Source organism: Ranitomeya variabilis, chromosome 2 (assembly GCF_051348905.1).
Source record: "Ranitomeya variabilis isolate aRanVar5 chromosome 2, aRanVar5.hap1, whole genome shotgun sequence".
In the NCBI taxonomy this organism is placed as follows: domain Eukaryota; kingdom Metazoa; phylum Chordata; class Amphibia; order Anura; family Dendrobatidae; genus Ranitomeya; species Ranitomeya variabilis.
In genome coordinates, this window is record NC_135233.1 from 887,555,118 (window position 1) to 887,580,655 (window position 25,538).

General features: G+C 43.0%; 1 protein-coding gene across 7 annotated transcripts in view; it reads right to left on the reverse strand.

The window, feature by feature from the left end:
* ATP11B (ATPase phospholipid transporting 11B (putative)) overlaps positions 1 to 25,538 on the reverse strand; it is a 192,847-nt gene that overhangs the window by 38,668 nt on the left and 128,641 nt on the right. For all 7 annotated transcript variants that reach the window (XM_077290435.1, XM_077290439.1, XM_077290436.1 and 4 more), the window contains 5 exons: positions 3,474 to 3,655; positions 3,016 to 3,219; positions 2,535 to 2,688; positions 2,353 to 2,455; positions 2,011 to 2,156 (listed from right to left, as the gene is read on the reverse strand). In XM_077290435.1, the coding sequence (XP_077146550.1) occupies positions 2,011 to 2,156; positions 2,353 to 2,455; positions 2,535 to 2,688; positions 3,016 to 3,219; positions 3,474 to 3,655 (789 nt within the window). The remainder of the gene's footprint in view (positions 1 to 2,010; positions 2,157 to 2,352; positions 2,456 to 2,534; positions 2,689 to 3,015; positions 3,220 to 3,473; positions 3,656 to 25,538) is intronic.

Here is a 25,538-nt window from a genome sequence, read left to right on the forward strand (position 1 = left end):
TATTAATAAAATAGTCAGCTCTGTTCAAACAAACAAACAAAAAAAGCCCTCGCACAACTCCATTGACGGGAAAATAAATCATTATGGGTCTTGGAAAGTGACTACACAAATCAATCTTTTTTAACTTAAGTTTGCTAGTGTCATAATCGGACTGACCTGAAGAATTATGTATCCAGGTCATTTTTACCTCGCAATGAACACCAGAAAAACAAAACCGCCAAAAACTATGCCAGAGTTGCAGTTTTTTCACCATTTCATCCTACTTAGAATTTTATTCCCTGCTTTTCAGTACATTGTATGGTAAAATGAATGTTGTCTTTGAAAGCTACAAACTTGCCCTGCAAAAAGCTGTCAAATGGCAGAAAAATAAAAAAGTTAAGAAGACTCCTGAAAAAGGGAAAAAAAAAAAATCAAAAGAGCAAAAATGAAAAATCGCCTGGTCGTTAAGAGGTTAAAGGGGATGACAGGGCAAATAGCAAAGTTCCCCAGTGGCTTGAAGTTGTGGAAAAAAAAATTATAAACTGATACTCGCCTAATGGCACCCATCTATATACAGCACAGACGACTCTATGGACGTTTCAACTGGTATGGTCTTTTCCTAGTGATGAGCGAGTGTGCTCGGAGATTATGTTTGTGTCCCCGCAGTTGCATGATTTGCGGCTGTTAGACAACCTGAACACATGCAGGGATTGCCTGTTTGTTAGGGAATCCCCACAGGTATTCAGGCTGTCTAGCAGCTGTGGATCATGCAGCTGCAGGGACACAAACAATCTACGAGCACGCCCAAAATACTTGGAGACCACCCGAGCATGCTCGGAAAATGAAACCTCGAGTAACAAGCATACTCACTCATCACTATCTTTTTACAAACAGGTTGAAACATTGCAGCTGCTATACTTACATGGAGGAATAAAGGATTTCTCTATGAAACTTCTTGATAAGCGCTGTCTCCAGTTGGTTTGGCTGATACTACATTGAGTGGGTTCCTCAGCTTTTCTTTGACTCTGATGCTCTCTGACGCCCAACGTGTGCTGCAGCCATGCTATTAGCAAATATAGAAGGAGATGCCATTGTTCCACCAATAGCAGGACCACTGTGACCTGGGATTGGCTGCAGTGGTCAGTTGACTTTTGGCCTCTGATGTTTTTCTGAGGATGTGCTGCCCAAATCACCTGACCACTGCAGCCAGTCACATATTTTAGCAGTCCTAATGCTGGTGGAAGGGTCAGGTATCCTCTTCCTGTGCACAACAGAGCAGCCTGCACTGGATCCAGGTGGGTACCTATAGGTATCACTTATTTTATAATTTTTTTCTAAGCACATGAGGAACATTTCTCTTTGCAAGAACAATTTCTTTGACATAAAAACCTGATTTAAACAATAGGCAATTTAAAGGGAACCTGACACATTTGTCTCTGTTCGCGTACATCGGACTGCACTTGGACAACATCAGAGTGCAGTCTGATATTTAGGGTGAGTGCGATCAGATTATCGGATGCACTTGCAGCATGCTGTGATTGTCTTCTTATGCTGAATATAAAATATAAAAAAATGGCAGATGTGCACCGCCCCATAATATAACAATGGTCTGAGTGCTATCCTATAAAACATCGGAGAGCACTGAACCTTGTTACACGCTGGTGTGAGCGAGCGCTTACAATGCTTCTTGGTCATCTTACTGAACGTGCGGCTACCAGGAGATAATTACCTTATTTTCCCCCGGGAGCACCTGCTTTCAGTGCTGGGGCATGCATACAGCCGCCACTCGAACCACACTGTATACTCAGTTCATTTTCTCCAGGCTGATGTACTTTCAGTAAAGCAGCCAGGAAGTACTGTAATGCTAGTTACCTGCAGATTAACCTTATATCTACAGATAAATAGTGTTTTTCGAGGTGACAGATTCCATTTAAAAGCATTTATGCTAGCCACATACCCCCAACCACCATAAATGCGGAAATGTGGGCAGGAGTTCAGATTTATCACACCTTTTCTAAAACATGCACATACCTTATAAAAAAAGTACTGTACAAGAGTTGCTATTCTAATGTAGTAATAGTGGCCATGCACCAAAAGGAGCTTTGAGAGGAATTTAAATCTTGCAATTGCATAGTCGCTGTTCCTTACAGCTTGTCTTCCTTCCTTACCCATAATACCTGGGGGAAAAAACAAAACAAAATGAATGACGATTGATCCATTTGTACAGGTAGCATATATATTTGAGCTAACAAAGTATTTCAGGCATCAAATCTGCTAATTGCAAATTCTGAAACTGTAATTATATCATTCCCAATTGAAAAGGACACAAAATTCAGATGGAACTGTACAACACACAAAAGAAATCAAACTCACCTATGCCAACGTGAGCTTCTTGTATCATGCTTACATCATTTGCACCATCACCAACAGCAAGTGTGATGGGCTTCTCAGGAGAGATCTTTAATAACCTTACTACCTAAAATTGGAAAAATATGTGATCAAGAGTGTATACTACAAAGTGCCTTACATCATTTAGGAGAAAACTGAAAAGTTACCTTTGCTTTTTGTAATGGTGCCATTCGACAGCATAGCACTGCAGAACAGTTTTTAGATACTTCCATGAATAGTTTTTCATGTTCCCTGAGCGCAAGAGAAAGGCTAGCGCCATCAACAACTAGCCCGTGTTGAATCACATGATCTTCTTTCAGTCTAAATAAGGGAAGAAAACACATTAGAATGGTCTATGAAAGCTTAAATTGAAATAAAAAAACAAGGTGTAACTGCACTTTCTGTAAATTTTTGACATGTCATAGGGACATGTCAGATGTTTTGATTCACTGGTAGTGGTGGTGCCAAGTCCCCCACTGGTCACTAAAACAGAGGAGCAGAAGTTCTGAGAAGCCTTTTAGAAGAGCAGCGCTTCCCAGCACTTCTGCTCTAAACTAATCCAGTTTACCTATGCGCAGGATTTCTTTATAATTTTAGACAACCAAACGGACAGAGTAACAGTATAAAAAGTGCTGTTTTTTCACTTACCGCCTGTCAAGCTGTCGTAGCTGCTCAGCACATTCATGGTCTGATTTTTGTTGAACAAGTTCTAAAATATTCATAGTTCTGTGAAAATGTCCACAGGATAAGCTGACACTGACGGCTGTCTCATGTTTGTCTCCTGTCAGCACCCACACTTTTATTCCTGCCAACCGCAGGGCCTCAATTGTTTCCTGGACCTTATCCTGGAGCCTAGAAGCAGATTTCAAAGAGAAATTTCACTTGCAAAAAAAGAAAAAAAAGAAAAACCAAGAAAAAAGAAAACCACGTAGAGAAAAGGACTTTTGCTACTTACAGTATATTAACTACTTCTGTTCCTGACCGGTCTATTTTACAATTCTGTGATCACACAACATACTGCATATGCCAAACCTTTCGATCAATAAGAGGGAGGTGCTTGCTATAAGCACATCCTTGATATAATTGCCACATATAAGTGTTCTTACTTGTCTTCAACACCAGTTGCGCCCAGCACCTCCAGGTCTTTTTCAATTAGGTCAAATACATCGCTCAGACGTTCTTCTCTTTGATGTAATGCTGTACGGGCTGAATGAAGATTTTGGTTTATTTCTTGATACTCTTCTGGAGTGAATTTTCTATAGGCCATACACAATGTACGAAGTCCTTTCTAGAACAAGAATGCACAAACCCGATCAGAATAAAAAGTTAAGTTTGTCTGCAAAACACAAAAACATGTAATATTACATATGTCAATGTGCAAAAGTTTTAAGCAGGTGTGGAAAAGGAAAAAAAATGCGGTGAAGTCAAAATGCTTTAAAAAAATGTAAGTGTTAATTTTTTATTTTTTTTTTACAAATGTGTACACTTGTACACAGAGGTCAGCAGTGAGATTGTTTCAAACATCTTGAACACTGTCCGCAGATGATCTGTGGACCCTTCATGTAATCCCAGACAGACTTGATGTTGCGATAAGGGCTCTGAAGATAGTTCTTAACCAGAGACCGGCAAACCCAAACAGTAAAATTCGGGGGTCCGTACCGAACACCTACTGATCTGGACAGACCCCAAACACGGATTTCTCCAGGAAGTCCATGTTACTGTTCGGGTTTGACACCCAGAACATCGGGTGTTTCCCAAGTTGTCATCTGCATGACAGCACGAGAAACAATGGCAGCAAGATTATTACACTGGTCAGAGAGCTGCGGCTCCCAATGCTGTCAGATGATAGCGCGAGCGAGCACAGTGTCAGCCGCCGTCGTCAGGTTCCTGCAGTTGCCGGGCTTTCATGTGTGCCGCTACTAAAGGGAAGGAATATTCATTGCATTCCACGCCTATTGGAGTGGAATGCAGTGAATATTCATTGCCTTAAGTAGCTGACACACTCAAACCGCAGGCAGCTGCAAGAAGCCGGCTGCTGCGGATAACACTGTGCTCGCTATTAAAGAGAAATGAATATTCACTCCTTTCCTCGCCCACGGGCCCACGTGGAATGGAGTGAATATTTATTTATCTTTACCAGCAGGCACAGAAGTTAGCCGCAGCAGCCGGCTCCTGCTTCCTGGGACCCGCTGCTACTCCCCCACCTCCAGATTAGGGACATCTGGACTATAAGACGCACCCCCCCATTTTCCTTCACCTTTTTGAAGGAAAAAAAAATGCGTTTTATAGTACGAAAAATACGGTATGCGTTGAATTCAAAGTCATTTTTAAGCATAAAATAGCATTGGAATTTAACAGTTATCAATTTACATACAAATATAAATGCATAGTAGCAGGAAAGAATAAATGCAAAGTGCCATCTAATATGAAAGCAACTAACCTTTTTTTCACTAGTTTTCATAATATCACCTGCACACACTATTTATTTATTTTTAAGTCAAAGGTTCAATACACAAAATAAAAGAGACATGGACTGGTCTCTTATTAGGGAACAAACTAGTTTGTGTGCTAATGGCCATATTTTATCTAACATAATAAATCATCAGCGAACAATTCTCTCTACCCCATTAACAAAGCTGTTCCAAAGATTTATTCTAGCGCACTTAACAGAACAAAAAAAAAAAACATTTTGCAGAAATAATGTAATTCATAGATTTAACTTGGTGCTATAGGGATGTTTATAATTAGTTGTTCATTCTTACACGAATTAGTACATTGAAAGCAAGAATGAAGAGTCTACTCTGCTCTTGGCTGGGTAGAGATATCAAAAGTATCCAAAAGAAATCTGGTAACCATTTTCCATAATTCTTGCACACCAGAACATTTTCACAATGGAAAATATCTACCGGTGACATTTAGAACAGTAACTATGTGAAGGATTGATCTTAGCTTGTCTCTCAGGTGTATTATATGTAGCTCTAGAGTTATAATTATCATATTGGAATATTCTGTTGATTTTTTTCGTAGTTTTTAGTATATCTTGAATTGATAAAGTGGGTGGTTGTCCTGCATACTGTAAAGTGGCTGTTGGACACCTAGTGGATGGGACAAACATGGAGTAATGCTTTAGCACATATAGGACTAAAAGGGATTAACAGGCCATGACTACTTGAGAGCAGCTGAAGAGTTGGGAGAGATGGCTGCTCACCATACCTGCACCCTTAGGTGTGGTTCACGCTGTAAACTGAGAGCGGTTTGTCTCACACATAGCTGTGTATATGGAGGTGTGCAGATCTCCTGGATTGAGTGCCTTTGCTAAAGGATTAAGAAGCTGGACTCTGTGCACACATTGAGTAAAATTTCTGCACCATTTATGCAGCTCTTGGCAGGAAAACGGCGTTGCAAAAATGCACATTTTTGCCGGATTTCAGTGAAGTCAAAAGCGAAAAATGCAGAGAATTTACTTGCTTCAGATTACTTTCTGCATCAAATCTGAAAGTCAAAAATGCTCAAGGTGTGCATGACACTTCAGGATTCTCATGCACTTTGCTGGCTTCAGGTTCTGTTAAGGCTACGTTCACATTTGCGTTGCGTCGGGCACAGGTTCGGTGACGCATAGCGGCGCATGCGTCCCTATATTTAACATGGGGGCGCATGGACATGCGTTGTCTTGCGTTTTGTGACGCATGCGTCATTTTTGGCGCAAGCGTCAGGGCGCACAGGACGCTGCATGTTGCATTTTTTTTGCGCCGAAAATCAGGCCAAAATTGGACGCATGCGTCACAAAGCGCTGCGTTTTGCATGCGTTTTTGCATGCGTTGTGCGTCGCGTCGCCGACGCTGCACCGCACAACGCAAATGTGAACGTAGCCTAACAAATCCTCAGGGAAAAAAGAAATCAACGTGTGCACACAGCCTAAGCCAGGTGGGCTAACCAGCACTATTGCCTGAACTTGCAGCTTTATGGTTTACTTTATACTGGACAAGAGCTGTATTTGAGCTTCCTGTGATGTGGTTTATGAGGACTGAAATAAATCAGTCAGATTTTGAACAGAAATGTTTCTGTGATACTTCAGATAGCTCCCAAGAGAGTAGCATTGCTACAATATATTAAAAATCTCTACGGGACGTGTGTTTACGTTGAAAATCCACATCAGAATGCCAGTATAAGGCCACTTTGTCCTTTGGGTCAGTACTATTAGAGCAATACCAGATTTGTATAGGTATTTTCATTATTTGGCACTTTCGCACACTAAAAATTAAGATTTTTGGTACTCACTGTAAAATCTCTAGCTCGTAATTTTTGTTGGAAGACGCAGGAACCATGGATTAGTCTGCTGCCACCTGGAGTCTGATACCAACAATACATCTTATTCTTAACATTAAAAGAAGACTCCTCCCCAGCAGACTATGCTAGCACCAGGCCTCCTCAGTAAGTGAGTAAACAGTAGGAAAAGCAAAAACAACTAAAGCATGAAAAGATTAAACCCTTCATGACCCAGCCTATTTTGACCTTAATGACCTGGCCGTTTTTTGCAATTCTGACCAGTGTCCCTTTATGAGGTAATAACTCATGAACGCTTCAACGGATCCTAACTGTTCTGAGATTGTTTTTTCGTGACATATTGGGCTTCATGTTAGTGGTATATTTAGGTCGATAATTTTTGCGTTTATTTGTGAAAAAAATGCACATTTGGCTAAAATTTAGAAAATTTTGAAATTTTCAAATTTTGAATTTTTATTCTGTTAAACAAGAGAGTTATGTGACACAAAATAGTTAATAAATAACATTACCCACATGTCTTACTTTACATCAGCACAATTTTGGAAACCAAATTTTTTTTTGCTAGGAAGTTATAAGGGTTAAAATTTGACCAGCAATTTCTCATTTTTACAACGAAATTTACAAAACCATTTTTTTTAGGGACCACCTCACATTTGAAGTCAGTTTGAGGGGTCTATATGGCCGAAAATACCCAAAAGTGACACCATTTTAAAAACTGCACCCCTCAAGGTGCTCAAAACCACATTCAAGAAGTTTATTAACCCTTCAGGGGCTTCACATCAGCAGAAGCAACATGGAAGGAAAAAATGAACATTTAACTTTTTAGTCACAAAAATGATCTTTTAGCAACAATTCTTTTATTTTGCCAAGGGTAAAAAGAGAAACTGGACCCCAAAAGTTATTGCACAATTTGTCCTGAGTACGCCGATACCCGATATGTGCGAACCACTGTTTGGGCGAACGACAGGGCTCGGAAGGGAAGGAGCGCCATTTGACTTTTTCAATGAAAACTTGGCTCCAATCTTTAGCGGACACCATGTCGCGTTTGGAGAGCCCCTGTGTGCCTAAACATTGGAGCTCCCCCACATGTGACCCCATTTTGGAAACTAGAGCCCCCAAGGAGCTCATCTAGATGCATAGTGAGCACTTTGAACCCCCAGGTGCTTCACAAATTGATCCGTAAAAATGAAAAAGTCTTTTTTTTCGCAAAAAAAAATCTTTTATCCTCAATTTTTTCATTTTCACATGGGCAACAGGATAAAATGGATCCTAAAATGTGTTGGGCAATTGCTCCTGAGTAAACCGATACCTCATATGTAGTCACAAACCACTGTTTGTGCACACGGCAAGGCTCGGAAGGGAAGGAGCGCCATTTTACTTTTGAATGAAAAATTTGCTCCAATCGCTAGCGGACACCATGTCGCGTTTGGAGAGCCCCTGAGTGCCTAAACATTGGAGCTCCCCCACATGTGACCCCATTTTGGAAACTAGACCCCCCAAGGAACTTATCTAGATGCATAGTGAGCACTTTGAACCCCCAGGTGCTTCACAAATTGATCCGTAAAAATGAAAAAGTACTTTTTTTTCACAAAAAATTTCTTTTAGCCTCAATTTGTTCATTTCCACATGGGCAACAGGATAAAATGGATCCTAAAATTTATTGGGCAATTTCTCCTGACTACACTGATACATGTGGGGGTAAACCACTGTTTGGGCACACGGCAGGGCTTGGAAGGGAAGGAGCTCCATTTGACTTTTTGAATGAAAAATTAGCTCCAATCGTTAGCGGACACCATGTCGCGTTTGGAGAGCCCCTGTGTGCCTAAACATTGGAGCTCCCCCACATGTGACCCCATTTTGGAAACTAAACCTCCCATGGAACTAATCTAGATGTGCGGTGACCACTTTAAACCCCCAAGTGCTTCACAGAAGTTTATAACGCAGAGCCATGAAAATAAAAAATCATTTTTCTTTACTCAAAAATTATTTTTTAGCCCGCAATATTTTATTTTCACAAGAGTAACAGGAGAAATTGGACCCCAAAAGTTATTGTCCAGTTTGTCCTGAGTACACTAATACCCCATATGTGGGGGTAAACCACTGCTTGGGCACACGTCGAGGCTCGGAAGGGAAGTAGTGACTTTTGAAATGCAGACTTTGATGGAATGGTCCGCGGGCGTCACGTTGCGTTTGTAGAGCCCCTGATGTACCTAAACAGTAGAAACCCCCCACAAGTGACCCCATTTTGGAAAATAGATCCCCCAAGGAACTTATCTAGATATGTGGTGAGCACTTTGACCCCCAAAGTGCTTCGCAAAAGTTTACAACGCAGAGCTGTGAAAATAAAAAATCATTTTTCTTTCCTCTAAAATTATGTTTTAGCAAGCAATTTTTTAGTTTCACAAGGGTAGCAGGAGAAATTGGACCCCAAAAGTTGTTGTCCAGTTTGTCGTGAGTACACTGATACCCCATATGTGGGGGGGAACCACTGTTTGGGCACACGTCGGGGCTCGGAAGGGAAGTAGTGACGTTTTGGAATGCAGACTTTGATGGAATGGTCTGCGGGCGTCACGTTGCATTTGCAGAGCCCCTAATGTACCTAAACAGTAGAAACACCCCACAAGTGACCCCATTTTGGAAACTAGACCCCCAAGGAACTTATCTAGATGTGTGGTGAGCACTTTGAACCCCCAAGTGCTTCACAGAAGTTTATGACGCAGAGCCGTGAAAATAAAAAAATAATTTTTAATTCCTCTAAAATTATGTTTTAGCAAGCAATTTTTTATTTTTGCAAGGGTAACAGGAGAAATTGGACCCCAATAATTGTTGCCCAGTTTGTCCTGAGTATGCTGTTACCCCATATGTGGGGGTAAACCACTGATTGGGTGCATGTCGGGGCTCGGAAGGGAGGGAGCACCATTTGACTTTTTGAACGCAAGATTGTCTGGAATCAATGGTGGCGCCATGTTGCGTTTGGAGACCCCTGATGTGCCTAAAAAGTGGAAGCCCCTCAATTCTAACTCCAACACTCACCCCAACACACCCCTAACCCTAATCCCAACTCTAGCCATGACCCTAATCACAACCCTAACCCCAACACACCCCTAACCACAACCCTAACCACGACACACCCATAACCCTAATCCCAACCCTAATCCTAACCCTAATCCCAACCCTAACCCCAACACACCCCTAACCCTAACCATAACCCTAACCACAGGCCTAATCTTAACCCTATTTCCAATCCTAGCCCTAATTCCAACCCTAACTCTAATTCCAACCCTAAGGCTATGTGCCCACGCTGCGGATTCGTGTGAGATTTTTCTGCCCCATTTTTGAAAAATCCGCAGGTAAAAAGGCACTGCGTTTTACCTGCGGATTTACCGCGGATTTCCAGTGTTTTTTGTGCGGATTTTAGCTGCGGATTCCTATTGAAGAATAGGTGTAAAACGCTGCGGAATCCGCACAAAGAATTGACATGCTGCGGAAAATACAACACAGCGTTTCCGCGCAGTATTTTCCGCACCATGGGCACAGCGGATTTGGTTATCCATAGGTTTACATGGTACTGTAAACCTGATGGAAAACTGCTACGAATCCGCAGCCAACTCCGCACCGTGTGCACATAGCCTAATTCTAACCCTAACCCTAGTTCTAACCCTAGCCCTAACCCTAGCCCTAACCCTAATGCTAACCCTAGCCCTAACCCTAATCCTAGTGCAGAAAAAAAAAATATATATTTTCTTTATTTTATTATTGTCCCTACCTATGGGGGTGATAGAGGGGGGGGTTCATTTACAATTTTTTTTATTTTGATCACTGTGATAAGTCTATCACAGAGATCAAAATATACCTGGAACGAATCTGCCGGCCGATTCGGCGGGCGCACTGCGCATGCGCCCGCCATTTTGGAAGATGGCGGTGCCCATGGAGAAGACGGACGGACTCCGGGAGGCTCGGTAAGTATGAGGGGGGGGGATCGAAGCATGGGGGGGTGGATCGGAGCACGGGGGGAGCGGGCAGGCGGACGGAGGGGACTACGGGACAGATCGGAGGACTGGGGAGGCGATCGGTGGCTGTGGGGGGGGGGGGGGGGCACATCAGGGTTTCCAGCCATGGCCGATGACATTGCAGCATCGGCCATGGCTGGATTGTAATATTTCACCACTTTTTATAGGTGAAATATTACAAATTGCTCTGATTGGCTGTTGAAAGTGCAACAGCCAATCAGAGCGATCGTAGCCACGAGGGGGTGAAGCCACCCCCCCTGGGCTGAAGCACCACTCCCCCTGTCCCTGCAGATCGGGTGAAATTGGAGTTAACCCTTTCACCCGATCTGCAGGGACGCGATCATTCCATGACGCCACATAGGCGTCACAGGTCGGATTGGCACCGACTTTCATGACGCCTACGTGGCGTCACAGGTTGGGAAGGGGTTAAATACAAAGCATAACCACCCCAAAAGAAAAAAAAAAAACAACTAATATGCATGCCTGAACAACGGTGGATGCAGTGTTCCCCAATGAAGACTACGAGAAAGATTTTAATGGGGAGTACCAAAAATATGTAATTTCTTGGTCGCTTCATTGGGGAATACAAGAACCATGGGTCGTCCTAAAGCTGTCCCTGGGATGGGAATAGCAAACAGATATTATACTGTTACAAAGGGAGTATTTGCTCTTGCTTAGGTTGCTGTCCGCAGCACCTTCCTGCCAAGACTTGCATATGATACAGCAAAAGTATGGACCCCTTAAAACTTAGAAAAGGTATGAACGGATGACCAAGTAACTGCTTTACAAAGTTACAAGATAGATGCCTGGTGACAGATAGCCCAAGAGGCCACCACATCTGAATGGTTGAATGGTGGATATCTGGCCCCTACTCAATATGCTTTGATAATGGGCGATCGAATTCGGCGAGCAATGGTCGCCTTAGAGATGGCTAGGCCTTTGTGAGAACATACCGAAATGACAAACAAGGAATGTTAATGTTGGAATTAAATATCGCTACATAGCTCTGAAGACTTTCAGCTAGTGCTAAGCTCTCCCAGTAGGATGAGAGGGTGAAGGGCAGAAGGAAGGCAAAGACAATGTCATTGTTATAAGGTGGAAAGCCGAGATCACGTTAAGAAGAAAGGATGGAACCCAGTGCAGGATGAAGTAAGGAATGCGATAAAAGAAGGCAGTCAGCTTCAAAACCCACCTGAGGTAAAATCTATAAAGAACAGTCGAGTTTACAGGAGGACAGAACTGCAAGATGTCTCTAATTGGCTTAAAAAGGGTGGGGACTGAAGCGTATCCATACAAGATCGAGATTCCAAGGATCAATGGGTAGCCAATATGGCGGCCTAGCGTGTGCCACTTCCTGGAGAAAAGTCTTGACCTGTGGCTTAGAAGTTGCTAAGGCGGACACCCGACCCATGAGGGAGACAAGTGCCAGTCCTGACTCCGGGCCAGATTACAAAAAGGACAGAAGCGCAGGGAAGGAGAAAGAAATTGGAGCAATGCTGCTGAATTCACACCAATGAAAAGTAGGCTTTCCAAGTGCGATAGTAGATACACAACGAGGAGGGCTTTCGTGCCTTAATCATAGTCTGACCAACAGGCCGCTCTGACCTTTCCCGCAGCGTGAAGACAAGGAGAGGACCGCAACTCCCATCGGACCCGAACAGAACTGGGACCGCCCCTGGGTCAGTAAAATCTAACCTCTTTTGCCTACCTTTCAGGTTACATCGGGGGCTTATCTACAGCATTACAGAATGCTGTAGATAAGCCCCTGATGCTGGTGGGCTTAGCTCATCTTCCATTTTGGGGGTGACCGGTTCCCTTTAATGAGAATATAGTCCAAGTAAGGGATCATTACAATTCCTCCGGTCAAAAGCAGCGCAATAACTGGGGCCAAGACCTTTGTAAAAACCCTGGGCACTGTGGCCTATCCGAAGTGAAGGGCCACAAACTGAAAATGATCTTGGTTGACTGCAAAAGCAGGGAAACCTCTGGTGAGCTAAAAAGATGTGAATATGAACATAAGTAACTTGAAAGTAGAGTAAAAACAAAAACTCCCAGGGTTCCATTGAGGTGATGAGCGAGCAGACTCAATACTGAAAGAGGTTGTCCACTACTAGGACAACCCCTTCTCATACGCCAAGCTTGGCCCTGTTAAATTTAAAAAGTTTATACTCCCCTCCTGTACCGACACCGTTCCCGCAGTGTCGGCACTTGCTCTCCCCGGGGCTCCCGTGCGATTATTGCGACCCGTGACCCCGACGCCCAATCAGCGCTGGTGTCGCTGTCCCCGCCTGTTGAATTGAACATTTATTTACTTTACTCACTTATATAGCGCCATTAAAGGGAACCTGTCACCAGAATTTGGCGGGCCCTTTTTTCGGTCTGATGGGCGGTGTTTTCGGGTCTTTTATTCACCCCTTCCTTTCCCGCTGCCCGCAATATTGTCTTGAAGTTGATTCGCTTTCCTTGCGCACGCGTGTTCTACGGAGGAAAGCAAATCAACTTCAAGACAATATTGCGGCCAGCGGGAAAGGAAGGGGTGAATAAAAGACCCAAAACCACCGCCCATCGGACCGAAAAAAGGGCCCGCCAAATTCAGGTGACAGGTTCCCTTTAATTTCACAGCTCTTTACAAACATTATTGAGACTGCCCCATTGGGGCTCACAATCTAGAATCCCTATCAGTATGTCTTTGAAAATGTGGGAAGAAACCAGAGTACCAGGAAGAAACCCACGCAAATACAGGGAAAATATACAAACTCCTTGCAGATGTTGTCCTTGGTGGGATTTGAACCCAGGACCCCAGTACTGCAAGGCTGCAGTGCTGTCCAGTGTGCTGACCATGAAGACGAAGTCCGGACTGCAGCTTATCTCTGACTTTCTCTTCCTGCTCAATTCCGGTGCTGATTGGGCACCGGGGTCATGTGTCAAAACAACCGAACTGGAGCCCCGGGGAGTGCCAACACCGCAGGAACAGCGCTAGCACGGGAGGCAAATATTAGCTTTTTTATTTTATCAGGGCCAACTGTGGAGTATGATAAGGAGTTGTCCAGGTAGTGCCAACTTCTTGAAGTGGCGCAGGCAAACATTTTAATTTATTAGCCTTAGGTCCAGGACACTATGCCCTGAGCGGTCCTTCTTAGGCAAGACTAAAAGAATAGAGTAGAACCCCTTGAAAAGTTCTAGAGGTAGGGCAGGCACAATGACCCCTGCCTGAAAAAAAGGCAATATGGCTCGGCTAAAACTCGACCATATGGTTAAGCTCCTATGGGGAAAAAATCTGCAAAAATGACCCTGAAAAGGGAGATTAATTGACTGGGTGTACGATGTCCAGACTCTATCTTCTGTTCCATGCAAACATGCCGTAATATGGTGGGTGGGCAAAAGTCAAAAAGAACCTATTGCTCTAGGTACCTGATGACCGACAGCGTCAAGGTACATATTCTTGCCAACACGACGAGATAGGATACAGGCATAATAGTACAAGCTGTACTCATCATCGCTTTGTGGGGTGATGTGGGGTGAGCATCAAAAAAAAAAAAAAGGGAAGGCCAAGACTGGTCTGACACTAATCTTAATTAAGGAGGCCTGATGATAACAAGTGAGGTAAAGTCTGCTGGAGAAGATACAATTTTTTTTTTTTTTTAAAGATGTATTGGTAGTGTCATCCTCTAGGTGCCAGCAGACTAAGCCAATGAAGGGCACGAGAAACAATATTTTACAAAATATATTTTGCACATGATTCGCCATATTCTGAGAGCTGTAACTGTTGTATTTTTCTACCAACAGAACAGTATGAGGGCTATTTTTTGCTAAATGAATTGACATTTCATTGATACCATTTTTTTTCTTTACATAGTACTTTATTGATCACTTTGTATTCCATCGTTTGCATATTAGCACGGTGAAAAGGTACATTAGCATTTTTTGTTATTTTCTTTACGATGTTCAAATAATGTTTACATTTCATAGCTTGATCGTTCTTGGTGCACCAATACCAATTATGTGTATGTTTTGGTTTTGCTTATTTTTGTTTTTTTTTTAAATCCAAAAAGGGGGGAACTTTACAACAAAGCCAAAATATGTTTTTAAAAAATATATAAGTTTATTGAAAACATTAAAATCACATTCTCACGGATCCCCACTCCGTGTAATTCGTCACGTATCCGCTCTCAGCAGGTGACTTGGGGTTGTGCCTGCAAGGGTTGATATATCTCCCCACTCTCAGTCCAGCATTCAACCTCTGTCCTATGCTATAATGGGAGCATAAATCACACACCGACCCAGGCCACACACCACCCGCTCACACGCTGCCACCACTCATCGAACACATGGGCGATGAGTATTAATATTAATAATAATATTGTCTACCACTCATAAGGCTGACACACCTTAGGCTATGGATTCGTTAGAACATTCAAGGTTCAACTTGTTAAAGATTATACTTTAATACAAAAAGGTTCAGTACTTACAGTAAGAAAAAGGTATAAAAATATAATAAAAAGACATACAACTTATGTAAAACAGTATAACAAACAGGAGAAAACTTACAGAAATCATCTAACTTGGTAGTCTGCTTTCTGCTCCCTGAGGGGGGGGTGAATATGGAGTTGGTGGAACACATCAGCTTCTCAGGCTGCACTCACATGTGAACACGATTCTAGGTATACAGGTCTAATTTATAGCTTTGGTCTGGAGGTCAGATTTCTAGACCAACCCCTCAGGTTAATATCACAATTGCTTGTTTTTGACTGGACCATAGCCGCGCTACCAATGAATATATTATTTTCTCTTGAGATACTTTGTGTAAACGTTCTCACAGAAATACTATCAGGAGGTAATTGACATCTCTCTTCCAAGAGCTAGGATGTGTCAAGTGTTACCCTTTCTTTTTGGGCCTAGCTAGACAGAAGTCTGCTTGTCTCAGGAAAATACATATTGACACCTGGGTGAGACATGCAGCCTTCAGGACAGATGCTACTAGTCACATAATACCTATACATAGGTCAGTGCAAATATATACTATATATATATATATATATATATATATATATATATATATATATATATATATATATATATATATATATATATATATATATATATGTACATATACACACACACATACATACATATATATATATATATATATATATATATATATATATATATATATATATATATATATATATACACACACACACACACACATTATATATATATTATATACTAGCTGTACTACCCGGCTTCGCCCGGGTTAATGACTGCTGTTAGCAAAATAGAATGTGTTAACAAAAATTTATTCTGCACACAAAAAACACAAAACAAATAGATAGAAATGTAATTATTAAAAGGCAAAAACTAAGCTAATAGAAGAATTTCACAACATATATTAGCTTTGTTATACTGAGAATGTCTTTGTTGCCTATATTAACCAATCAGAGCTCAGGTTAATTAACTGTAGCAAAATAGAAGCTGAGCTGTGATTGGTTGCTATTGGCAGCCTGATAAATCCCCAGCCAACAGGAAGCCCTCCCCCTGGCAGTATATATTAGCTCACACATACACATAATAGACTGGTCATGTGACTGACAGCTGCCGGATTCCTATATGGTACATTTGTTGCTCTTGTAGTTTGTCTGCTTATTAATCAGATTTTTATTTTTGAAGGACAATACCAGAATTGTGTGTGTTTTAGGGCGAGTTTCATGTGTCAAGTTGTGTGTGTTGAGTTGCGTGTGGCGACATGCGTGTAGCGACTTTTGTGAGATGAGTTTTGTGTGGCGACATGCGTGTAGCAACATTTTGTGTGTCGAGTTGCATGTGACAGGTTAGTGTAGCAAGTTGTGTGCAGCAAGATTTGTGCATGGCGAGTTTTGCGCGTGGCGAGTTTTATGTGTGGTGCGTTTTGAGTATGTGCAAGTTTTGTGTGAGGCAACTTTTGCATGTGGTGCAACTTTTGTACATGTGGCAATTTTTCTGTGTGTGCAAGTTTTGCATGAGGCGAGTTTTCCATGAGGTGAGTTTTGCACGTGTGGTGAGTTTTGCGTGAGCCTAGTTTTGCATATGGCGAGTTTTGCATGTAGCGAGTTTTGCGCGTTGCGAGTTTTGAGTGGTGACTTTTGTGTTTCGACTTTTATGTGGCGAGGTTGGTGTGTGTGTGGAGAAATGTGTGCTGAGGGTCGTATATGTGTTCAAGCACGTGGTAGTGTGTGGCGCATTTTGTGTTTGTGTTCATATCCCCGTGTGTGGTGAGTATCCCATGTCGGGGCCCCACCTTAGCAACTGTACGGTATATACTCTTTGTCGCCATCGCTCTCATTCTTTAAGTCCTCATTGTTCACATTTGGCAGCTGTCAATTTTCCTCCAACACTTTTCCCTTCACTTTTTCCCCATTATGTAGATAGGGGCAAAATTGTTTGGTGAATTGGAACGCGCGGGGTTAAAATTTCACCTCACAACATAGCCTATGACGCTCTCGGGGTCCAGACGTGTGACTGTGCAAAATTTTGTGGCTGTAGCTGCGACGGTGCAGATGCCAATCCCGGACATACACACATACATACATACACACATTCAGCTTTATATATTAGATATACCTGTATGTAATCTCCTGTATATAGTATATACCTGTGTGTCATCTCACCTATATATAGTATATATCTGTGTCATCTCCTCCTGTATATAGTATATACCTGTATGTCATCTCCTCCTATACATAGCATATACCTGTATGTCATCTCCTCCTGTATATACTATATACCTGTATGTCATCTCCTCCTGTATGTAGTATGTACCTGTATGTCATCTCCTCCTCTATATAGTATATACCTGTGTGTCATCTCTCCTGTATATAGTATATATCTGTGTGTCATCTCCTCCTGTATATAGTATATACCTGTGTGTCATCTCCCCTGTAAATAGTATATACCTGTGTGTCATCTCCTCCTGTATATAGTATATAGCTGTATGTCATCTCCTCCTGTATTAGCCCTCGTTCACACGTTATTTGGTCAGTATTTTTACCTCAGTATTTGTAAGCTAAAATGGCAGCCTGATAAATCCCCAGCCAACAGTAAGCCCACCCCCTGGCAGTATATATTAGCTCACACATACACATAATAGACTGGTCATGTGACTGACAGCTGCCGGATTCCTATATGGTACATTTGTTGCTCTTGTAGTTTGTCTGCTTATTAATCAGATTTTTATTTTTGAAGGATAATACCAGACGTGTATGTTTTAGGGCGAGTTTCGTGTGTCAAGTTGTGTGTGTTGAGTTGCGTGTGGCGACATGCATGTAGGGACTTTTGTGAGATGAGTTTTGTGTGGCGACATGCGTGTAGCAACTTTTTGTGTGTCGAGTTGCATGTGACAGGTTAGTGTAGCAAGTTGTGTGCAGCAAGTTTTGCGCATGGCGAGTTTTATGTGTGGTGCCTTTTGAGTATGTGCAAGTTTTGTGTGAGGCAACTTTTGCATGTGTTGCAACTTTTGTGCATGTGGCAATTTTTCTGCGTGTGGCAATTTTTCTGCGTGTGCAAGTTTTGCGTGTGGCGAGTTTTCCATGAGGTGAGTTTTGCACGTGTGGCGAGTTTTGCATGTGGAGAGTTTTGCGCGTGGCGAGTTTTGAGCGGCGACTTTTGTATTTCTACTTTTATGTGGCGAGGTTGGTGTATGTGTGGTGAAATGTGCGCTGAGGGTGGTATATGTGTTCGAGCACGTGGTGGTGTGTGGCGCATTTTGTGTGTGTGTTCATATCCCCGTGGTGGTGTGGTGATTATCCCATGTTGGGGCCCCACCTTAGCAACTGTACAGTATATACTCTTTGGCGCCATCGCTGTCATTCTTTAAGTCCCCCTTGTTCACATCTGGCAGCTGTTAATTTGCCTCCAACACTTTTCCTTTCATTTTTTCCCCATTATGTAGATAGGGGCAAAGTTGTTTTGTGAATTGGAAAGTGCGGGGTTAAAATTTCACCTCACAACATAGCTTTGACGCTCTCAGGGTCCAGACGTGTGACTGTGCAAAATTGTGCGCCTGTAGCTGCGACGCCTCCAACACTTTTCCTTTCACTTTTTCCCCATTATGTAGATAGGGGCAAAATTGTTTGGTGAATTGGAAAGCGCGGGGTTAAAATTTCATCTCACAACATAGCCTATGACGCTCTCGGGGTCCAGACGTGTGACTGTGCAAAATTTTGTGGCTGTAGCTGCGACGGTTCAGATGCCAATCCCGGACACACACACATACACACATTCAGCTTTATATATTAGATTAACAGTCTAAAACTAAACACATGATATAAAGTGTGCTGAATAATGATTATATATATATACTAGCTGTACTACCCGGCTTCGCCCGGGTTAATGACTGCTGTTAGCAAAATAGAATGTGTTAACAAAAATTTATTCTGCACACAAAAACCACAAAACAAATAGATAGAAATGTAATTATTAAAAGGCAAAAACTAAGCAAATAGAAGCATTTCACAACATATATTAGCTTTGTTATACTGAGAATGTCTTTGTTGCCTATATTAACCAATCAGAGCTCAGGTTAATTAACTGTAGCAAAATAGAAGCTGAGCTGTGATTGGTTGCTATTGGCAGCCTGATAAATCCCCAGCCAACAGGAAGCCCTCCCCCCTGGCAGTATATATTAGCTCACACATACACATAATAGACAGGTCATGTGACTGACAGCTGCCGTATTTCCTATATGGTACATTTGTTGCTCTTGTAGTTTGCTTATTAATCAGATTTTTATTTTTGAAGGACAATACCAGACTTGTGTGTGTTTTAGGGCGAGTTTTATGTGTCAAGTTGTGTGTGTTGAGTTGCGTGTGGCGACATGCATGTAGCGACTTTTGTGAGATGAGTTTTGTGTGGCGACATGCGTGTAGCAACATTTTGTGTGTTGAGTTGCATGTGACAGGTTAGTGTAGCAAGTTGTGTGCAGCAAGATTTGTGCATGGCGAGTTTTGCGCGTGGCGAGTTTTATGTGTGGTGCATTTTGAGTATGTGCAAGTTTTGTGTGAGGCAACTTTTGCATGTGGTGCAACTTTTGTACATGTGGCAATTTTTCTGTGTGTGCAAGTTTTGCATGAGGTGAGTTTTCCATGAGGTGAGTTTTGCACGTGTGGCGAGTTTTGCGTGAGCCTAGTTTTGCATATGGCGAGTTTTGCATGTAGCGAGTTTTGAGTGGTGACTTTTGTGTTTCGACTTTTATGTGGCGAGGTTGGTGTGTGTGTGTGGTGAAATGTGTGCTGAGGGTGGTATATGTGTTCAAGCACGTGGTAGTGTGTGGCGCATTTTGTGTTTGTGTTCATATCCCCGTGTGTGGTGAGTATCCCATGTCGGGGCCCCACCTTAGCAACTGTACGGTATATACTCTTTGTCGCCATCGCTCTCATTGTTTAAGTCCTCATTGTTCACATCTGGCAGCTGTCAATTTTCCTCCAACACTTTTCCCTTCACTTTTTCCCCATTATGTAGATAGGAGCAAAATTGTTTGGTGAATTGGAACGCGCGGGGTTAAAATTTCACCTCACAACATAGCCTATGACGCTCTCGGGGTCCAGACGTGTGACTGTGCAAAATTTTGTGGCTGTAGCTGCGACGGTACAGATGCCAATCCCGGACATACACACATACATACATACACACATTCAGCTTTATATATTAGATATACCTGTATGTAATCTCCTGTATATAGTATATACCTGTGTGTCATCTCACCTATATATAGTATATATCTGTGTGTCATCTCCTGTATATAGTATATACCTGTATGTCATCTCCTCCTATACATAGCATATACCTGTGTCATCTCCTCCTGTATATACTATATACCTGTAGGTAATCTGCTCCTGTATATAGTATATACCTGTGTGTCATCTCCTCCTGTATATAGTATATACCTGTATGTCATCTCCTCCTGTATGTAGTATGTACCTGTATGTCATCTCCTCCTCTATATAGTATATACCTGTGTGTCATCTCTCCTGTATATAGTATATATCTGTGTGTCATCTCCTCCTGTATATAGTATATACCTGTGTGTCATCTCCCCTGTAAATAGTATATACCTGTGTGTCATCTCCTGTATATAGTATATAGCTGTATGCCATCTCCTCCTGTATTAGCCCTCGTTCACACGTTATTTGGTCAGTATTTTTACCTCAGTATTTGTAAGCTAAAATGGCAGCCTGATAAATCCCCAGCCAACAGTAAGCCCACCCCCTGGCAGTATATATTAGCTCACACATACACATAATAGACTGGTCATGTGACTGACAGCTGCCGGATTCCTATATGGTACATTTGTTGCTCTTGTAGTTTGTCTGCTTATTAATCAGATTTTTATTTTTGAAGGATACCAGACTTGTGTGTGTTTTAGGGCGAGTTTCGTGTGTCAAGTTGTGTGTGTTGAGTTGCGTGTGGCGACATGCATGTAGGGACTTTTGTGAGATGAGTTTTGTGTGGCGACATGCGTGTAGCAACTTTTTGTGTGTCGAGTTGCATGTGACAGGTTAGTGTAGCAAGTTGTGTGCAGCAAGTTTTGCGCATGGCGAGTTTTGCGCGTGGCGAGTTTTATGTGTGGTGCCTTTTGAGTATGTGCAAGTTTTGTGTGAGGCAACTTTTGCATGTGTTGCAACTTTTGTGCATGTGGCAATTTTTCTGCGTGTGGCAATTTTTCTGCGTGTGCAAGTTTTGCGTGTGGCGAGTTTTGCACGTGTGGCGAGTTTTGCATGTGGAGAGTTTTGCGCGTGGCGAGTTTTGAGCGGCGACTTTTGTGTTTCTACTTTTATGTGGCGAGGTTGGTGTATGTGTGGTGAAATGTGCACTGAGGGTGGTATATGTGTTCGAGCACGTGGTAGTGTGTGGCGCATTTTGTGTGTGTGTTCATATCCCCGTGGTGGTGTGATTATCCCATGTTGGGGCCCCACCTTAGCAACTGTACAGTATATACTCTTTGGTGCCATCGCTGTCATTCTTTAAGTCCCCCTTGTTCACATCTGGCAGCTGTTAATTTGCCTCCAACACTTTTCCTTTCATTTTTTCCCCATTATGTAGATAGGGGCAAAATTGTTTGGTGACTTGGAAAGCGCGGGGTTAAAATTTCACCTCACAATATAGCTTTGACGCTCTCAGGGTCCAGACGTGTGACTGTGCAAAATTTTGTGCCTGTAGCTGCGACGCCTCCAACACTTTTCCTTTCACTTTTTCCCCATTATGTAGATAGGGGCAAAATTGTTTGGTGAATTGGAAAGCGCGGGGTTAAAATTTCACCTCACAACATAGCCTATGACGCTCTCGGGGTCCAGACGTGTGACTGTGCAAAATTTTGTGGCTGTAGCTGCTACGGTTCAGATGCCAATCCCGGACATACATACATACATACATACATACACACACACACACATTCAGCTTTATATATTAGATATATATATATATATATATATATATATATATATATATATATATATATATATATATATATATATATATATATATATATATATATATATATATATATTACACACAGTGGGTACAGAAAGTATTCAGACCCCTTTATATTCTTCACTCTGCTTCATTGCAGCCATTTGGTAAATTAAAAAAAAATTATTTTTTCTCATTAATGTACACTCTGCACCACATTTTGACTGAAAAATAACAGAAATGTAATTTTTGCAAATTTATTAACCCCTTCCCGACCTTTGACGCATACGCTGTGTCATGAAAGTCTGTGCCAATCCGACCTATGACGCAGCGTATGCGTCGTGGAATGATCGCGTCCCTGCAGATCGGGTGAAAGGGTTAACTCCAATCTCCCCGGATCTGCAGAGACAGGGGGAGTGGTGCTTCAGCCCAGGGGGAGTGGCTTCACCCCCCCCCCCCCCGTGGCTACGATCGCTCTGATAGGCTGTTGAAAGTGAAACTGCCAATCAGAGCGATTTGTAATATTTCACCTAAAAAACTGGTGAAATATTACAATCCAGCCATGGCCGATGCTGCAATATCATCGGCCATGGCTGGAAATACTCAAGTGACCCCCCCACACCCACCGATCGCCCCCCCAGTCCTCCGTTATGGGGTCCGGTCCCCTCAGTCCGCCTGCCGGCTCCCCCGTCCGCTCCCTCCTTGTTTGTATTCACCCCCCCTGTGCTCCGATTACCCCCCCTGTGCTCCCATCCACCCCCCCACCACCCCTTCATACTTACCGATCCTCCCGGTGTCCGTACGTCTCCTCGCTGGGCGCCGCCATCTTCCAAAATGGCGGGCGCATGCTCAGTGCGCCCGCCGAATCTGCCAGCCGGCAGATTCCTTACAGGTACATTTTGATCGCTGTGGTAGGTTCTATCACAGCGATCAAAATAAAAAAAATAATAAATAAACCCCCCCCCCCTTTATCACCCCCATAGGGACAATAATAAAATAAAGAAATTTTTTTTTTTTTTTTTCATTTTCCACTAGGGTTAGAACTAGGGTTAGAACTAGGGGTAGGGTTAGGGGTAGGGTTACGGGTAGGGTTAGGGGTAGGGTTAGGGTTATGGCATGTGCACACAGTGCGGATTTGGCTGCGGATCCGCAGCGGATTGCCGCGGATCCGCAGCGGATTGGCCGCGGATCCGCAGCGGATTGGCCGCGGATCCGCAGCGGATTGGCCGCGGATCCGCAGCGGATTGGCCGCGGATCCGCAGCGGATTGGCCGCGGATCCGCAGCGGATTGGCCGCGGATCCGCAGCGGACTAGCCGCTGCGAATTCGTAGCAGTTTTCCATCAGGTTTACAGTACCATGTACACCTATGGAAAACCAAATCCACTGTGCCCATGGTGCGGAAAACCAAATCCACTGTGCCCATGGTGCGGAAAATTCCGTGCAGAAACGCTGCGTTGTATTTTCCGCAGCATGTCAATTCTTTGTGCGGATTCCGCAGCGTTTTACACCTGTTCCTCAATAGGAATCCGCAGGTGAAATCCGCACAAAAAAACACTGGAAATCTGCTGTAAATCTGCAGGTAAAACGCAGAGCCTTTTACCTGCAGATTTTTCAAAAATCGTGCGGAAAAATCTCACACGAATCCGCAACGTGGGCACATAGCCTTAGGGTTAGGGTTGGAATTAGAGTTCGGGTTGGAAATAGGGCTAGGGTTGGAAATAGGGTTAAGATTAGGCTTGTGGTTAGGGTTACGGATAGGGTTAGGGGTGTGTTGGGGTTACAGTTGTGGTTAGGGTTGGGATTAGGGTTAGGGTTGGAATTAGGGTTACGGGTGTGTTGCGGTTAGGGTTGTGGTTAGGGGTGTGTTGGGGATAGGGTTGTGATTAGGGTTATGGCTACAGTTGGGATTAGGATTAGGGGTGTGTTGGGGTTAGTGTTGAAGTTAGAATTGAGGGGTTTCCACTGTTTAGGCACATCAGGGGTCTCCAAACGCAACATGGCGCCACCATTGATTCCAGCCAATCTTGCGTTCAAAAAGTCAAATGGTGCTCCCTCCCTTCCAAGCCCCAACGTGCGCCCAAACAGTGGTTTACCCCCACATTTGGGGTACCAGCGTACTCAGGACAAACTGGGCAACAACTGTTGGGGTCCAATTTCTCCTGTTACCCTTGCAAAAATAAAAAATTACTTGCTAAAACATAATTTTTGAGGAAAGAACAATTATTTTTTATTTTCACGGCTCTGCGTTATAAACTTCTGTGAAGCACTTGGGGGTTGAAAGTGCTCACCACACAACTAGATAAGTTCCTTGGGGGGTCTAGTTTCCAAAATGGGGTCACTTGTGGGGTGTTTCTACTGTTTAGGCATATCAGGGGCTCTGCAAATGCAACGTGACGCCCGCAGACCATTCCATCAAAGTCTGCATTTCAAATGCCACTCCTTCCCTTCCGAGCCCCGGCATATGCCCAAACAGTGGTCTACCCCCACATATGGGGTATCAGCGTACTCACAACAAACTGGGCAACAAATATTGGGGTCCAATTTCTCCTGTTACCCTTGTGAAAATAAAAAATTGCTTGCTAAACCATCTTTTTTGAGGAAAGAAAAATGATTTTTTTATTTTCACGGCTCTGCGTTGTAAACTTCTGTGAAGCACTTGGTGGTTGAACGTGCTCACCACACATCTAGATAAGTTCCTTGGGGGGTCTAGTTTCCAAAATGGGGTCAATTGTGGGGGGTTTCTACTGTTTAGGCATATCAGGGGCTCTGCACACGTAACATGATGCCCGCAGACCATTCCATCAAAGTCTGCATTCCAAAACGTCACTACTTCCCTTCCGAACCCCGACGTGTGCCAAAACAGTGGTTTACCCCCACATATGGGGTATCAGCATACTCAGGAGAAACTGGACAACAACTTTTGGGGTCCAATTTCTCCTGTTACCCTTGGGAAAATAAAAAATTGTGGGCTAAAAAATCATTTTTGAGAAAAGAAAAATTATTTTTTATTTTCATGGCTCTGCATTATAAACTTCTGTGAAGCACTTGGGGGTTCAAAGTGCTCACCACACATCTAGATTAGTTCCTTGGGAGGTCTAGTTTCCAAAATGGGGTCACTTGTGCGGGAGCTCCAATGTTTAGGCACACAGGGGCTCTCCAAACGCGACATGGTGTCCGCTAATGATTGGAGCTAATTTTCCATTCAAAAAGCCAAATGGCGTGCCTTCCCTTCCGAGCCCTGCCGTGCGCCCAAACAGTGGTTTACCCCCACATATGGGGTATCATCGTACTCAGGACAAACTGGACAACAACATTTGGGGTCCAATTTCTCCTATTACCCTTGGGAAAATAAAAAATTCTGGGCTAAAAATCATTTTTGAGGAAAGAAAAATTATTTTTTATTTTCACGGCTCTGCGTTATAAACTTCTGTGAAGCA